At 50.2% G+C, this 17590-nt stretch overlaps 1 protein-coding gene across 2 annotated transcripts; it reads left to right on the plus strand.

Annotated features, from left to right (window-relative positions):
* The first annotated feature begins 1499 nt into the window (after positions 1 to 1499).
* edl (ETS-domain lacking) lies at positions 1500 to 14887 on the plus strand. 2 transcript variants are annotated; one of them, XM_084606878.1, is made up of 3 exons: positions 1500 to 1730; positions 11604 to 11787; positions 13707 to 14884. In XM_084606878.1, exons 1-3 carry the CDS (start codon positions 1719 to 1721, stop codon positions 13919 to 13921), a joined length of 411 nt encoding a protein of 136 aa, XP_084463004.1. In that variant the 5' UTR covers positions 1500 to 1718; the 3' UTR covers positions 13922 to 14884. The 2 variants fall into 2 exon arrangements, with proteins under 2 accessions (XP_084463004.1, XP_084463003.1); XM_084606877.1 differs by lacking the exon at positions 1500 to 1730 and adding an exon at positions 7635 to 8046 and having other exon boundaries at positions 13707 to 14887.
* Positions 14888 to 17590: the final 2703 nt, after the last annotated feature.

The following is a 17590-nucleotide window of genomic DNA, read 5'->3' on the forward strand; positions in this document are numbered from 1 at the left end:
TAGGAAGCTGGTACTTTTGCCTGTGATAAACAGCACGGCAGTCATTTAACACGCAACTGTACTGAAAACTTAACGTTCAGGCCTTGTAGACTATCTCCAGCGAGCCAACGCAATGGGAAGTCGCCATTGAACTAGAACTAGAAGTAAGGGTGGTGCATGCCGACGCTCAACAACGTCTTCCTCCCTCCAAAGCATTTTCTTTTTCGTACACACACTCACATACAACAGAAAACAGGCCGAATGGGACACTACCTGCACAGAAAAAGGGACCGGGGTGCGAACACAAAGCGGGAATAAAACACGCCAGAGGGGGCATCAGGAACGGCGCGAGGGATATACAGGGAATAAACGGGCCCCCTCCTGCAAGCCTCCTCTTTTTCGCTGCAGTAGAAGACGAGCCGGAAAAGAAGGAGGGCGGTCGCCGGTAGCACCGCCTCGCGGAGCTTCCCCTCCCAAAAATTTGGCAATTCTTGCTTTGCGAGCACAAACGCACCTGGATGAGGACGCGTGGCCCCACCGTGCACCCTCTGGCGAACAAAGCTGACGGAAGGCGCATGCACCGGATGTGGGGAGGACCCCTCCCTTCACGTCTTCTTCCTCTTCTTGCAGCCTTTTCCGCCTCTCCCTCATATTTTTGGCGCACTTTTGTACCATTCCTGCCATTTCGCTCACACGTATGAGCGGTTCTCCCCTTTCCCCCTCATGTACTCTTCCCCTCTTTTTATCTTCTCTTTCGTAGCACCGAGGAAGCACTTTTCCTTTCTGCGCGCAGCACCGGCTTCGCCCCCGGACTATTCTGAGGCATCACCTATACCTCTCAAACTAGCTCCCCCGCAGGCTCGCCATCCCCCCGTGACAAAAATCATCTTTTTACTTTTTCTCCAGCCCCGGATGCTCTACAGACGCACGCACGGACGAACTTGTCCCATGGCTTCGCACGGGCTTGGCTCCTAGGCCACGGCCCCCTGGCCCGTCCTTCTCCGCCCATCCGCTCTCCTCCCCGGGGCCACGGTGTTGCTTATACGATCCCGGCTGAAGCCCGTCGGGCGCTCCGAGGATCGAGACGTACACCGCACCTCTCCCCGTGGTGTTCCATCGCGCACGTTGATTACGATAGATATCCGTCCCCTGAAGACTGATACACCTCCAGTTCTCTTCGTGTCAGCGTGACGGCGTCGTACAGCGGATACCAGCCAAGTTCCGGTCGTCCGGATCCTCTGGACGGAGTTTGCAGCCGCACTCGACGTCTACCCTGCCTGACCTCGTTAGCAACGAAGGGCGCAAGACCTCGACCGAGGAACGCGTTCCGCACCGTGCATCTAAGCAAACTCCCCGCTGTTAAGGGTAGAGGCGCGGGAGACGACCAACAGAGAACGAGCTGTGAACGTAAAGGACAAGCGAGCGCTTTCCTCTGCCCCCCTGACGTACTGCTGCATTGCCACGGCCGCATTGTGCAAGAACTGCGCTGCGGCTTATAGGAAGTGACTGTCACGTGATTTCGAGAAAGGAGACCGCGACGCAGGCCTTTTCTTTCTCGGCGGAAATCGCTGAGATTTCCCCTTGAGGCCGGAGTGACAGCTGCTGCTCGACTCGCCGTCCTTTGAGGGCAGACGCGTATTCAACCCAAGTCGAAATTCCTAATTGACTTCCCAGCTTCTTCCATAGTCAAGCTGGAGCAAGTTCTCCAAGCGCCGGCTGCTGACTGCGCACGCACGGACATGGTCCATAACGTAAGTAATTACCAGTTTGGGAGGACTGCCAGTGTGGTTTTAACGTGAACGGGAGTTATCTATCTTCGCGCTACCGTGAGCTGAGAGGAATGCACTCTTGACGTGCCAAAAGAAATGATACAGGCATGCTTCCAGCTTGTCGAACACGCAGTATGCACACCCCGGTCAAAACTTATCAAGCCACAAGCCCCGCCTTTTGGCCGTGTAATGGAGCATTAAGGCACGAGTCAAAATCCAAACTTCCGCAAGACGAGAAGAACCTTTGTCCAAAGGTTCGTCTACAAGGCCCCCCGTTTTTCAGGTTTAAACAGGTAATGCACTGTATGACTCAAAAGCAGACTATTTAGAACGAAGACTTTTGATCAAGACTGTACTTTACCGGAACTCCGCTGCGCAAAACTCGCGTTCGAAAGGGGTACAGCGCATAACTACAGAGAAATCGGTACAAACCGGCCACAGCATTGCTTTAAATCTCGCTGATCAGTAGTGGCCAGCTTGTCGGGTTACTGTTCATTAGCATAATTAAATACAGTCAGACAAGCGCCGCACAAAGCATTTCGTATCGCTGCCTTATTTGCTTGAAGCCTGCACGGAACAGGTTTTCGCGATTTTAGGAATGAATAAAGGATCAGCGATGAAAACCAGCCTGTCACGAAATCCCTTTGGCTATGGACCATTGTCAGCGGAAACAGCAGCCAAAATAGAAATTTCAAGGAAATAATTCGTCATTGCCGCGAAACATGCACGTTTGTTTGATCAGCATGAACAGGCTAAAATAACTGTTATATGGTGGGCTTGGCCAGGCGCCTCCTCAGCCTAATCGGTCACACAGGACGCTTGGTTAATAATACGATCTGGTTTAACCACAAGTTGGAAAATCTTGTTCAGGAGTGCAGCGGATGATTGGTACTTGATACTTTCGAAAGAGAAACTAGTGTGACTTAATTGTGTTCCATCAACACCGCGATTGCGAACCACGGGTTTAGTTTGCATTCCGCGAACAGAGGATTTTTTATCGTTTTTATGGGTCTCGAATGGTTGCAATTTTATTTGATGGCACACCAAAAGCTCCCGTTAACGCAGAACCACAGCTACCTGAACAATGTGGGTCCCGACTACTATATTTCGTCTCATAAGATATCTGCAGCACTGCGAAAGGCAAGGAGCCCTTGCAATTGTGCTCCTAAGTGCCTCTCGCCCCTGCGCACTATAATAGAGAATTGTGCTCCTGCTCTCACCCTTGCATATCGGAAGGGGGGGGGGGGGGGGGGAGGCCCGTAGGAGCACAATTGCCTATTGTAGTGCGCGTGATTCTGATTGGACCGGAGTGCCTCTGCCTTTCGCAGTGCTGCAAACATCTTGTGAGACGAAGTTTAGCTTTTTTCACTAGAAACTCCCACATCTGTTTCTACACCGCAACTTTTAACCTGGTGTCCAGGTGGATTTTAGGCTGGGGGGGGGGGGGGGGGGGTAGGTGCTCTAGGTGTAGCTATTGCTGTTGCTTAACGTAATGATGCAAAGTAAGCAGGCAACCTTTCAGCCCCACCCCCCTTCTCTCTTATGTTTAACACGACCCGGTACGCCGTATCAGGCGACGGCCTTTTGCGACCGTGGCCGGACCTCAGTAGAGAAAATGCCAGCCGGACACTTCAATGTATATTGCCGAACTCCTGGCCTCCAGTCGTAGCGTGACGTTGGCAATTAAACACTCAAACCTGTAATCCATCAAAATATTTCAAATGAAATCTGCTTACTTTTGAAACAGCCGATGAAATAACGCTAATGAGGCTTTTGAGGGGACTCTACTCGTGGGTAGTAACTAAAACGGCCTGCACTCTTTACACGGACGGGTGTGGGTCCTCACAGAAAATGCAAGCCGTTAAACGGAAACGCAAGCTGCACTGCAGAGGCCGACCACATCGAACGAGGAGCTTCACCAGAAGCCGCTATATGCATCGTTAGCGTGTACACGCGCTGTGTAACCGTCACCGCGGTATAACACAAACGCGGCGGACACGCCGCAGCCCACCGGAAGAGCCCTTTTGATCGCCGGAAATGAAGCGCCGGAGATGATGCTTCCGTTCGGACTTCCACCGTGTCTCCTTTTTTCTTTGTACTTGTTTTCTTTCTCTTTTCCTCCAGCGCACCATGCAACGGCCGATAAATGCGCGCGACATTACCGCTGGCAGTTTGTCCAATTCGCTCAGCAGGCACTGCATGCGGGCCCAGTGGGGTGTCCCCTCCTCTCCCCTGCCCTCCTCTTCGGTTTCGCTTTCCGCTCATAACTGTTTGGCCATGGCGACGCGCTGTCGCGACGCCGGGAAAGCCGCGTTTGTTCACTGTTTTGTTATTTCCTTTCCGATCTCCGAAGCGTTGGTGTAACGTTCCTCCGCGCTAGCAAGCTGCATCCGTTACAACGGCACCGGCTGCTTGCGCAGTGGGCCTTGTACGCGCGCGGAAGCAGCCTGTGGAGAAAACGAACATTTTAGAGTGTACGACCGGAAGCTGGAAACGCTTGTTTACTGCGATGCGATGTTTTTACGAGGCGTTTCAGTATCACCACGCGTATTTCTGACCTAAAATTTACGCCGATAAAACGTAACGAGGCAAACGTCTTATAAAGGGAGAATGTACAATCGATGAATGTGTGAATTTTAATGCGATTACGTGAACGGTAATGTTGCTCAGAAAATCTGACATCGACGACGTAGTCGTCGTTGAGAGAAAAATCACGGGCATGGTGCTGGCAAGTGGTAGCTGGCAGCTGACATGGCCGATCACTGACTCTTCGATAGTTTGCGCGCTTTAACGAAACCAGATGATAACAGAAAATTTCGAGGAGCCGGGTTGCTCCTTTTACGTTGAAAGGTGGAAGAAGTATCGTCTTTCCAGTGTTCATGCATGCCGAGTCAGCCACGCTACACCTAGGCCATACAGGGACGTTGATACAGGTTGGATAAAGCGGGGCTTTGTACGTTGGGGGTAGCCTAAGCTATGTTGTGATAGGCGGATTCTAAGTATACCACACAATCTTTTTTACCTATTTTAGCATTACAAAAAGTCGGCGAGAGTTAAGAGGTCAGTCATGTAAACAAACGAATCTACTAGCGCTTTATTTTAACGATGAACAGGACGGTGAAGGCCGATTTCGAATGCGTTGTATTCCCCAGAACCTTAGTGAAATAACGACATAGCACCAGATAACATACGTGGAGAGAGAAACGAATAACACAGCCATGAACGATTGTGAAGTAAAATAACATGGACAAGGGTGCCATGATTACATCTCCCCACTCTGCCGGACTCGATCCTACACTTTGAAAAGGCAGGCGTACAGTCGTAAGAGTTAGATTCTTCTTCTGAGCAAAGCCGCAGCTCTATTAATTGAGCTCATTGGTAGTATAAGGAGCTTGCATGAAGCGATGCCGTCTGGGTAATCCACAAGTTGTTGCCGTTGGCAACCGACGACTCAGTTCGGCACTGCCACACAGCCTCGTCTACATGGTCGCGTAATGCGCGCAGACGATGCTGGCGCGATCGGACAGGAGACTGCAGGTTCTTCACGGTTCACATCACATCACATCACTTTATTTCCCTAAAGGCCCCTTGCGGGGTGTTACATAAGGGGTGGGTTTTTATGAAGTACAGGTGTTCAATGCAGCCATGAATGTTTCAGGGCAGGTGATGGCAGCGATATCGTGGGGAAGGCCGTTCCAGTCAGCTGCTACTCGGCAAAAAAATGAATTAGAGAAAACAGTGGTACGGGCACGTGGGCGCAAAACTTGAAGAGGGTGACTGATGCGATGGGATCTGCGCGTACGTCTGCACGAGTGCGAGAAGGCAAAGGATCCCTCTAGCGACGTTGACGCGAATAGCTCGCACGGGCCAACAGACGCGACATCGGCGCCCATTGCAGTCAGTCGTCTGCGCGTAGCTTGAAGAGGTCCACGCCGCATTGCTTTGCATTTCTTCATAGCCCGTCCGATTTTTCGGGCACAGCGTCGACGCATAAGTTCCTCGGGAATCTGCCGACGGCTTGCACGCAAGTAGGGCAGCGCACGAACAGCCTCGTGTTTGCTCGGTGGACGAAAGGAAGAAACAGCTCAAACAGACCGGATGTGTAGAAAGGCGAGACAGACACATGAACTCATGTGTCTGTCTCGCCTTTCTACACGTACCGTCTGTTTGAGCTGTTTCTTCCTTTCGTTCAACATGAACCAACCAGCCCGACAAAGCCCTCTTCTTGCTCGGTGGACCGCGAGAAACGACAAGGCACTCGGTCAGTTCAGCGCGGCTGCGCTGTCCGCTGTCAACAACAATATGGCGGATTACCCAGCTTGCATCGCTTCATGCAAGCTCCCTATACACCACAGCTATGGTGGCTACCCAGCCTCTTCAGGCGAATTGCCGAATGACTCGGATCCATCGTCAGTTTGCCGTCAAGCTTTCCGAAAACGATAAACTCTCTATTGCAACGATCTCAGCGATTGTCATAGGATGCGACAACGGCTCCAAGTTCAGTTTACATTTGTTCCGCGTCATAGATAAGTCGCTGTAGCAGTTGTGCCGACTGTCCCGGTGGAGTCGACATCGTTTATCGTCGGAACAGCGGATGCTGTGCAGAAAGGAAACTGCGGGAATGGAAACGAGCATCTGCTGGTTGCAGTGGAATCGGTGGAAGTTTGAGGGAAGGTGGTCTGACTCGAAGAAGATCTAAATTAGTGATTCATTGATTTTCTTCGTCCTCCTCCACATTACTAGAGTGCAATGGTAATATTTTGGAGCGATTCGGACGTAAACGCTAATAGGAAAGCGATCGAGTGAGTGCACTTGCTGAGTTTGATTGTCGCACGCTTAGGGAGAGATTGTGGTCCCCCCCCCCCCTCCCCCCCTCCCCTTTTTTTTTATAATAAAAAATGCGCAGTTACTTCGGGGCTGACACCTCCTGAATGGTACAGGACAGAAACGCAGCTCGTTACGCAGTTCACTGAGCGATCGGGACTAGAGTTTGCCTCACTGAGCAAAAGAACGCAGCACTGTAGCTTGCTTTCGTATGCAACGCGTGGCAGAAAGGCACCAAACCTGCTCACAGACGCCACTACGGCCGGAGCAGCTATTATACGCAGCCAAGTGTGGCCCACAAATGTGGGTCGCCGGCCGTTCCACATTCGGTCGCGGAAAACCGGCCACCAAGGAAGCAGGAAGAGAACCCTGCAGCCATCCAGGGATGAAACGAGGCGGGCCGTCGCGGCCGCAAGAATTGGACGGAAGGTGGCGCAGAGAGAAAAAGAAGAGACGTCTCAGGAGCAAAAGAAACAGTCGACTCGACCGAATCTACCCGCGAGACGAGGAGAGGCCCATCTCAAGAAGAAAGAGGTCGGCGCGTGCGGAGCTGTTCGAGGAGCGCGCGCACAGACAACAAAAGAAATGGCGGGGGACGAAGACGGAAGTGGTGCAGCAACACTGTAGAGAACACCAGAAGAGGAGGATGCGGCTCGCACGGCATCCCCCTCTTCCCTTCCCTCGTGTCCTGCCGGCGAGAAGAGCGCGCGCGTCTCCGGCGACAGCTGTTCCTCGCTGTGGCGGCGGCTGCTGAAGCCACGTGACGTGGACAGGTGGCCCGGACGCAGGCTGCCGCCTCTGCTGCCAGGAGCGGCGACGCGCCAGCTGCCCCGGGCGGAAACCGACCGCGGCCCCGCGGCTCTAGACTGCGAGAGCCCGCGAATAAAAAAAAAAAGGGGGGGGGGGGGGGGGGGGGAGCAGAAAAAAGGAAGTGCGCACCTATGGTGGTGGTGTGGAGAGAGGGGCGCCAGGACGAAAGAGAAGAAATGAAACGAGCCAAGGAGGAAACAGGGCAGTCAGGGGGGAAGGAAATGCGACGAGGAGGAGGAGGAGGAAAGACGGGTGAAGCATGGCAGCAGCCCTCAACGGCAACATCGCAGACCGGCAGTAGTCTTTGGACCCGTGGTTGGCTGAGGAGCAGTCGCTTGGAGCTCCGCGATACGGGGTCGGCGACACGCGAAAGCGGTTACTGGTGCATCGGTGCTCGCGAGGAGGACGGCGACGGCCCATTTTCCACCCCTTTATTCAGTGGATCACCGCGCATCCTCGGACAGCCCGGTACCATCCTGGATGCGTCGGATCGAGACAAACCTTTGCTTACGGCGAAGATAGCGGCCCGTTCAAATAGATCACCTGCAAGAAAGTCCGTTCCATCTATCCTGTCTGTTCTTCCCGAACCAACGGTCCGGGGACAACCATCAAAAACTCTGTGAGGATGTATGACGTTCAAGTTCACAAGCAGTGCGCGATGCCGGTAAGTGAATTCACTGCAACCTGCATTCTGCCACACCGCCTTCTCTTTTCAAGATCTAACCGTATACGAAGTGACTAGAGTTGGAGCTCGTCGCGATAAACACAAAGTGTGGCGCTTCCCTCGTTTCGATAGTCATAATTGAGACAGACGTGCGAAAAACAGCGGAAACCTCGCATCACGCAATGATCTACAGGGCGCAATAAGCCCGCATCAGTGATAAATGCTTCGTTTATAACCGCACTCCGGAGAAGGACGGAACTGCTGAGGTATCGTATCGACGAGCAGCGGCCACGGGAAGCGTGCACCCAAGAGCGCAGGAAAAAGACGACCGATATTATTATTACATGCTACCTCTATCAGCTTCCGCATAAACACCCCTGCCGCCGGAAGTCATTCATCACGCGCCAAGCGATAACTGCCGGAGCTGACAAGAAGCGCGCGCCTCTGCTTGCCCTCTGTACGGGAGACTCATTTGTGCTACCCTATATTTGCAGCATTCTTTTCTTCTCTTTGTATTTTTGTAAATAGTAGCTGATCACAGCCTGATCACAGTCACAAACTGATCACAGCCGGAACTCAATCAAGCAGGGCAAAAGGCTTTGATGGTAACGGGCTTCCCTTAGTACCCACCAAATATTTGTACCCAGAGCCTAGAGGGCCTTTGCTGCCTTCGTTGCCACTGCATCAATGATTCGAGTTCCCTCAGAACACTAGAGCTTGTTGTTTTGTTTAATGACCAGAAACGTTCGGCGTACCGCGCGAACACTCGTTGTCGATGGAGTTCGTTGTCTTGGCACGACGTTGGGCGACATGACTTATTATCAAAAGGCTCGAGTTTACGAGATAACCAGTGTGACAACTTGAGTAGCCTACAAGGCAGGAAAACTATCTAGTCTCCCCTACCTCTCTCGTGCCTACGCACAATTGTGGATTCCATCACTTATCACCGGCGCAGCCAATTAGGGGCTGACTAGTGTATATAATACTTGTCATTGAGCAAGCACGATAACACCAAGCAAAGGCTATAAATTTCTTCCGCAGAAAAAGAAATGCATAAACTGATGGAAGGTTACTTTAATTAACATCAGCAATTAGCAGCGTACAAATGTTGAAAGCAAGCGGCTATTCGCGCCCTAACTCCGTTTTTGCCCTCTGCCCTGCATGGCATACCTACTAAGTGAAAATCTAATCGCTGTTGAAAGTGCTCTCTTTGTTCTTATCCCCGGAAGCACCACAGTTGTAGCGAACGATACTGAGACACGATTGCCTTGGTTCGCCAATTCCATCGCCGATAAGCACGCGGTCTGTGCACCTACGCGCTACAGGCTTTGTGCACACACTGACACAAACAGTTGCTACAGGTTCTCTAACGAAAGACGTGATAGCTTCAAACGTCATCACAGTAGCGAGTGGCTCTAGGTCAAGATAAAAAATAGTGCAGAAACTGCCACTCGTTAATGAGGACGCATAGGACTTGTCGATACGTGAAACGCGCAAGGAGACTAAGAGGAAGAGATAAGTGCAAAGAAGATTTTTGGTGGACACTACTGAATAATTCTCCCACGCCAATCCCACATGTGAAGACTCGTGCATGCAAAACAGACTCTGTGATGTTTGTTTATTATTATTATTAGTTAAATTTAAATGTGATCTGTCGCGAACCCTACAACCAAGGATGCGTCAAAAGGTGCAGCGGGCGTACTGCCGATATCTATATACTCATATAGCCTTTCTGGCAAACGCGGAAACAACCGCATGATAGAGGATACCCGCCAATCGCACATGTTTGATCAGTTTTGCTGGAACTGCTGGGTATTCATTTCCTACATGAGTCGGATCCCTTGGAAGTTGCAAGCCCTTTTTGTATTTTGAACTGTTTCCTGGACTTTTCCTCAGATTTGAGGCACCCAGTTGGGAAAGCGCTGTACTCGAGAAACCTACGCACTTTGAGTCTAACTTCCGTATCCCCCTACTAGCGGAATAGCCGACATCTCGCCACTGTGGCTGCGCCAGAAAAATCGGAGCTGATTCCGGCCGCGACGGCCATGTTTTAGTAGACGCAAAATAAAACTCCCGTGTACTATATCATGTCAGTGCATGTTATAGAACTCCAGGTGGTCTAGATTACCGGGCCCGTCGACTAGGGCGCTCCTTTGGATGCCACTTTAGGACGTCAAACTATAATATAACATGACAAATGCGACACCAATACCTGTCGTATAAGGTGCTGCCGATATTTTTAAACGTCGCTGCCTGTGGTGCACGAAGCCTGCCGACTTATGAGGGTTGGCAAATAAAGGAATTTCAGAGTCAGCGCTTGGATCGGCCACTGTATAACTGATGAGAAGTGGTATTCCGTTGCCGAGCTCGGGGGCATGGGATGATTATACTACCAGCAAGATATTAAAACTTGGGGAGCTCGGTCTTTAAGGAAACGCAGTGACAGTAATGGCAGGCAGTACTTAGAATCTCTGCGGTGAGAGACAGAGAGAAAATTTACGACGGACTTTAGCGACCAAAGCAGTGAAAGGCGAAAACACTGTCTACACAACGTCTAGAAACGTCTAAGTGTAGATCATTAATTAGTTATTAAATATTCTCATTAATTAGTCATGAATTACTATCATTAATTAAATAGTCATTAATTAGTAATCGATGTTTGATTGGCATATGTCCATATAAGGCACGCATTCGCGCATACTGTGGTGGTGCTCTGTGATTGGTCGAAACCTCCATGGCGTCATCCCGTCTCGACCAATAAAGCGGGACATATTTTGTCCACGACAACGATGAGGCATAAAGGCTTTGACCTTAAAATATGTTTATTGCGTTGAGCGCCAAACGCCCCCAGATTGTGAAATTAATGTGGAGCTCTTCGCTAACGACGGTCATTGTACATATCGGATACATTTTTAAAAGAAGGAATTTGCTACCCTGTAAATGCACAGTCGTCCCTTCACGATTCAGCAACCCCTTCACACATCAATTAGCTGCTGTTCTGACATAACAAAAGAAAAAAATGAACTCGACTGAAAACACTTCAACATTAGAGGATCACTGAGGAGGATGTGACGTTAGCCTATATCAATACTGCACCGCGTTCCAACTGCTAAGACGCTACTTTCACGGAACACTCAGTCCTTACGAGCAAGAAAATGTAAAAAAAAAAAAAAAAAAAAAATGAAGCAAGTGTGGCCATAATTGGCAGACAAGATTTTTTTTTTTTTTTTCCCCGGATTCCTGAGGTGAAGCAGCTCCGCAATTCCCTTACAAACGACGGTCTCGGAGACCTGTCCTGATGTTTCGAATTTGGATCGAGTGAAGGTAACATTCTTAAGGTTCAATTCTTATCGCTATAAATTCGCGTTTTGTTGCTGTATGAAGAGAAACAAGGTCGTAATGTCGTACGATTGATTTTTCGTTGTTGCTGCTATTGAGCAACAGTTGGATGGAGAGGTGGGGGGGACTCTCTTGAATGTGATACCCGATTTGCCCGATATACAAAACACAACGAGGGCAGATCTCACTTTTCACCGTCATTTTTCGCCTTTGCGCAGGAGTCGTACCAGGGGATGAGTCCCAACACATGGTTTGGGCCGGCCGGGTGCAGCTCCCCCGAGCAGTCGTCTCTGCCGGCGTCCGCCTACCGAGGCCTGTACGCGCTCACCGTCCGCTGGCAACCACCCATTCTTCGCAACGAGGCGCCCCACAACCGAAAGGACACCGGGGCACTGCCCAAAGGTGAGCCGCTCGCACTGTGCTTTCTATGCAGGGCACTGATTGTGATCGTACCTGTTTTATTGCTATTTTTCCGAGACCCTTGTTCTAATTAATTTGGCGTAATGCTTTAAACAAGTTATGCGATTATGTAATGTGTAACATGTAAGCATCGAGGTAAGAAGCTACCATGACAGACGCATTTGAGCTAGTACCCACATTTTGTTCGACGCTGTAGAATGTCGTATGTTTGAAAAATGGGTTGGGAGTGGGAAAATGGGTGTCCTGACCCCGACACAAAAAACCGTTTTTCCGAATTGCAAGTAGAACTATTTTTAAAATAAAAGAACAGCAAAGCGAAACGGGAACTGGTTCCATGGCCAGAAATGACGTATCAGTTGAAGAAACGATGACGCCGCATAGAGTGTTGGAAAAACACCAGCACGCGCGTTAGATGGTGGAAAGAAAGGCTGGAAGCCATGACTCAGTATATAAAATGCCGGAGACAGCCTAATACAGGCCTCAATATGTCACGATCGCGCTGGGAGTGGGCAGCAATGCGAATATAATGTTTGTGACGTCACAAACGCAGTGTTGCCCGCAGAAATTATCTGAACTGAGGCCGCGAAAACTGCCCATTTCAAAATCACGTTGCATGCGAATGAATTATCGCACGGCGCCCAAATTTGGTAGAATGCATCAAGGCGGAGAGAAAACCTATAGTAAAATTTTTATCAGAATATGCGAATGTCGAAAAACCTCCGGAGTTTCCCTTTAAACTGATGCATTAGATTTATACTGCTGACGATGACGCGCGGGCGTGGTTGTACTTTCGTACTTTCGTTTGGAGCCGTACGCCGCATATTATCCGTCATCGAAGGATCTAAAGCTCCAGAGCACTGTACCGTTGTAGCGATGATGTATTCATAAGCCGACCACAGGGAACAGCCTAAAATTGGTCAGGAGTTGGAGACAACTTCACTGACCAACTTAAGCTGGTCACGATAACAGTTATCCACTTGGTGGCGCCCTCTATCTGTTGCTGAAAACAGCTCCTTCTTGCGAACCATCCTTCATATTTTTAGCGCCGCTAGCCGCGTTCCACTTTGAGACGGCAGATGGCGAGACGAGTATCGGAAGAGCGGAAGAACCGGCTAGCGCAGTTTTCAAAACAAAGTTGGGCAGCTTAATACTGGGCTAATGGATATGTGTGAGATAAAAGATGGACACGTTAAGGGGTTAATGATTCAGCGAGTAGCAAAATTGATAAGAGCGAACGAGTATCCGCCAGAGTTAATGCTATTGTGTCATATCATTAAAGGCCGACCCTCAATGTATAAGCGAACGAGCAAAACTGCGCGACAAAAAATGGGACGTAAGAAACACACAGGCACAAACCTGTGTGTTTCTGCCTGTGTGTTTCTTACGTTCCGTTTTTTTTTTTTTTTTTCGCGCAGTTTTACTCATTCGCTCATTATGAACCAACTAGCCAATCACAGTGTATTACCTCAATGTATACATGATTTTACAAAGGGTTGAAGGGTGCTGCCATATTGGTGAGCTGGGCTGTTATCATAGCACAGGAAAGTGTTGACGACTTCCCCCCTTAACAGTCCAGTCAAACCGGTTTCTTCACTCCTCAGGCTTCAATTTATTTTTTCCTGGATCCGAGGCACACACCGCTGCTCACTTCCGAGGGGTAAACGCTGAGTACTCTTCATTCGTGACATGATGAATTTATAAGGAGGGAAAGGAAAGGTTGGAAATACGATCTTATCTGCAATAAATTCGTTTGTTGTCGACACATTCAGAGAGACATCGTAATCAGAACTGATTTTAACGATGGAAACAAGATTTATAAAACTGTCCTTTATTTTTCTTTGAGGTCAGTGTTGTAGCAGGACGCCGTTAATTATTCCTGATATTGTTCTGCCGCTTTACAGATCCTCGCCAATGGAGCCGGGATGACGTGGCCGTGTGGCTCGTGCATGTGATGAATCAGCACCGGCTGCCCGCCGTCTCCACCGACCGCTTCCTCATGAACGGCAAGGCGCTGTGCCTAATGAGCATGGAGATGTTTGTGCAGCGTGTGCCCCTCGGGGGAAAACTGCTCTACAAGGACTTCCAGCTTAGGCTCAGTAATGTGCTCTACAACTGAAGTGCTCCTGACTCGCCTATGCGTCTGACCCAGGCCGCTAACCGCAATTGCTGTCGCCCGCGGCACAAATCTGTGCCCGACGCCAGCTGGGACACTGTTCTACCGTGGACTCGGCGTTGGCTTCGTATGTCTTAAGCGCAGATGTACACAGCCAAGAAAATGAGCGGCCGGAGAAAGAGGACCGCAGCACTGGCTTTCTACTCGCTTCGCTTTCCAAACGAGTGACGTCATTGCCAAATCATCATGTGAATTGACACTTTTGTGACGGGGCCTTTGTAATGCCCCGTGACCCTCTTGAAGACTCCTAGTCATTACTTCCCAGCGGCGCTACTGCGACCGTGGTGCATCGGAGCTTGTGGAAGTGCGTGTAAATAGAAACAAAAAAATGCATACGCATGTTCGCAAATGACTGCGCGGTGCCAGCATCTTTGCTCATCATCACATTTTAGTTTAATCGAGGATAACATTGCGGCGAATTGCGTCGTTCACCATGCTTGCGATCACTTTGTGTTATCGAATATGAGAAACTGTGACCACTAAAGCGATGGGCCTTAACGAAGGTGAAATTTGATGCCTGCGCGGGAACCATGTAAATAGTTCGAAATACGTTTTCTTTCTTTTTTTTTTTTTTTTGATGAACGGATGAAAGCCTCGCTATTAGTTCACAAGTGACTCTTCGTAGTTGACATATCTGTACACTTAAAATATTGTGGTCGCTCCTCACTACGCTGCTATCTGTGGTGTTGCACGACAACACAGTGCCTCATTAATCGCAGTAAAAGTTTTCCAAAGCCTGGAGAGAGCGTTGAGTTCCTCATATGAACAGAAGCGTACGAGCACTGGCCAACATCAACAGCTTCCGTGGTTTGTATTAACAGGCACCGACCAATAACCGCTAGAAGCGCAATGCAGTTATAATCTCAGTTGGGAGCGAACGGAAGAGCTGCCGCTGGAGAACAATATATGTTTTTCATGGTATTTTGAGCATGAACTCTATATTTTTCCCCCCAAAAAAACTCTAGCCCTTAATCTCCCCGCATCACTTTCATTTAGTTGGTGTAACTGCGTTACGAGAGCACATCCTCAAGTGCGTTCTCAGGCCGAGGGGAGACATCTTACGGTACTATATAGATAGCCTAGTAGGCGATTTCTGGCCGTTACATACTGCGTTACATACATACTACTTGCCTGATTCGATTACAGCACCGACAAGAATGACGACAAATCCTTTGGTCCTCAAGCACTATAGTTCATCTCGCAAGATATCTGCAGCACTGCGAAAGGCAGAGGAGCTCTTGCAATTGTGCTCCTAAGTACCTCTCGCTGTGCTCCTACTGACACCCCGCCAATTTGGGGGGCCATAGGGAACCAAAGCTGGAGTTTGCTCCGCGACGCCAGCGCTTGGTTTCCAGCGGAGCGGAGAGGAACTACAAAACCTACGCGCATCCGCGCCCGCGCTGCGCGTGGCTTTCTGCGGAGTCTGCGCAGCCCGCTCGCTCGGGAGCGCGTGCTACGTTCAGCCGCGCGTGCACGCGGAGCGGGAGAAGGAGAGTGAGGACGAGGGGGGTTGGTGGCGCGTTCTCGCGCGCAAAGCCGGCGCTCTTTGCCAGTGGGATTTCTTAATTTTGCTTTTTTCTGTGCCCCGGCTGACATAGAGGCTGGCTGGAGGCATGTTTTTTATCGGTGCTTTTGAAAGCAAGAAATTATGATTAATTGATCGCCAGACATTGTTTTCAAAGAGCGCTTGTTGGCAGGCTCAGACATACATAAAAAAAAAAGAACGCGAATTCGCTGCTTGAAGGCGGGAGGCAAACGACAGGTATCTTGAAGGACTTGAGGCGGCACCTCTTGATGCCTCTGTCCATGTTCACAGAATGAAGGGTCCAGCCTTCGAGTGCTCCTTCCTTTCCCTTTGTAACTGGTCACTTGAAAGGGGCCTATTCAGCTCTTTGGGGACAAACGTTTTAGGCAGTGCTGCCGGCGCCGTGGGGCCTGTTTTCGGCGCGTTTAGGATGCGTTCCCTACAAAGGCACAAAGCATGCCGCCTTACCCTTTGGTTCCTGCCGACACCGGCCAGGGGAAGTTCACTGCTGCGGCGCTGCCATCCGAAATCAATGACCTAGCTACCGTTAACGATGAGGGGTTTCTTAACGACCTGGGTCATTCCCCAGAAGCCGAGGCATGCCATTTTTGCGGCAGTTTCCTCTCCACGAAACGAACAGCGAGGAAATGTCTGACGACTTTCCATGCAGACGGGGACAACTCTCCACGGAAATCTTTGTCTTCTTAATTCCACTGCTACGCTGCGCAATTCCTAGTTCAGTTATCTCCTATAGCGAACGCGCAGTTTTGAGCTCCCGAAGCAGGATCGCGTATGAGGATAGGATGATTGACGTAAAGTGATCGCATTAATGACGAATATCTGTTTCTTGAGGCTGACCCGGTTCCACGATGGCTGCTTCAGCACCGCCAGTTAGAGAAGTACGACACACGAACGGTACGAGATATCCCCCGCCCCCCCCCCCCCCCCCCAAAAAAAAAAAAAAGAAAGAAAGGCCCACAACCATCCCATTACCGTTTCCACACAAGCTTCGCGAAAAAAGTGCGCCGTCATTATTTTCCTTCTAGTTCTTTTCTTTCTTTCTTCTTCCCCCCTCATTGTTAGAGCGCGACGGTGGCCACAATGCGGCCGGAGGAGGAGAGAAACAACCGAGCGCGCGCGCGCAAACACGTGCTGGAGAGCAGCGCGGAGCAGACGACAACATGCTTTTCTATGCGGCGGCTAGCAGACGACGCGGCCGGGCTGCGCGTAGATTTTGACGGGGTCTCCATGGAGGGCGCTGACGCACAGAGCGGCGCAGCGCCCCCTGGCCCAGGTTTTCTCCCCTATAGAGGCGTAGGAACACAGTTGCCTATTGTAGTGCGCGTTATCCTGATCCTTTCCTAGTGCTGCAAAAATCTTGTGACACGAAGTATAGCTAGTGCGTTTTGTGAAGCTGAAGTTGTGTGAAGTTGAAGGAGTTGCGTCGTAGGAGTAGCTCACGTAAGCGCCAATGAAGGACCCAGAACAGGAGGAAATATTTTCGCCGCTTCAGCCTTCTAAAGCTGATGTGGTGCGCCTTGAACTCTTTCAGTTACACGTTAGCCTAATTCCTATGATCATTTTAATAAGGCGGAAATCGACGTTAGCTGCACAGCCAGTAGCTGAATGTTAAAAGGAGAGTGTGCCTCCGAGCATGAGAATGCCTATAGAAAATGAAGGAGAAGAGCAGGAGGAAAGGCAGGGAGGTTAACCGGAAGAAGGAACCGGTTTGCTACCTTGCACTGAGGGACGGGGGTGAGGAGATATAAAAGTGATGGGTAAGAGAGGGATGGGTAAAGTCAGTATAGTCACATCACAGTCATATCATGTGACATCGCATCACAGCAATATCACGTCACAGCACGTCACAGTCATACAACGTAACATCAGAGCGAAATCACAGCCTATCGATCAGGCCCGCGGTTTTCATGAAGCGGAGCAGTGCCTGGGAGCTAGGCCTTCACCGCCGACGATCGCCGCGGCCAGTGACCTAGAATTGTGATTTCAATCAGTGGGCATCCATCTACACGCTCCACCGCACGGCAGAGACACTGATTTTCCGCACAGTATATGGGGCACTCACAAAG

Source organism: Amblyomma maculatum, chromosome 6, assembly GCF_055883805.1.
Source record: "Amblyomma maculatum isolate TAMU_Amacu chromosome 6, ASM5588380v1, whole genome shotgun sequence".
In the NCBI taxonomy this organism is placed as follows: Eukaryota; Metazoa; Arthropoda; class Arachnida; order Ixodida; family Ixodidae; genus Amblyomma; species Amblyomma maculatum.

Bases quoted from the DNA above. Each gene is read 5' to 3' on its own strand.
- edl (XM_084606877.1), top strand. From the start codon at position 8,008: ATGTATGACGTTCAAGTTCACAAGCAGTGCGCGATGCCG. The intron at 8,047-11,603 runs GTAAGTGAATTC...GCCTTTGCGCAG, and splicing joins ACAAGCAGTGCGCGATGCCG to GAGTCGTACCAGGGGATGAG. The intron at 11,788-13,706 runs GTGAGCCGCTCG...GCCGCTTTACAG, and splicing joins CACCGGGGCACTGCCCAAAG to ATCCTCGCCAATGGAGCCGG.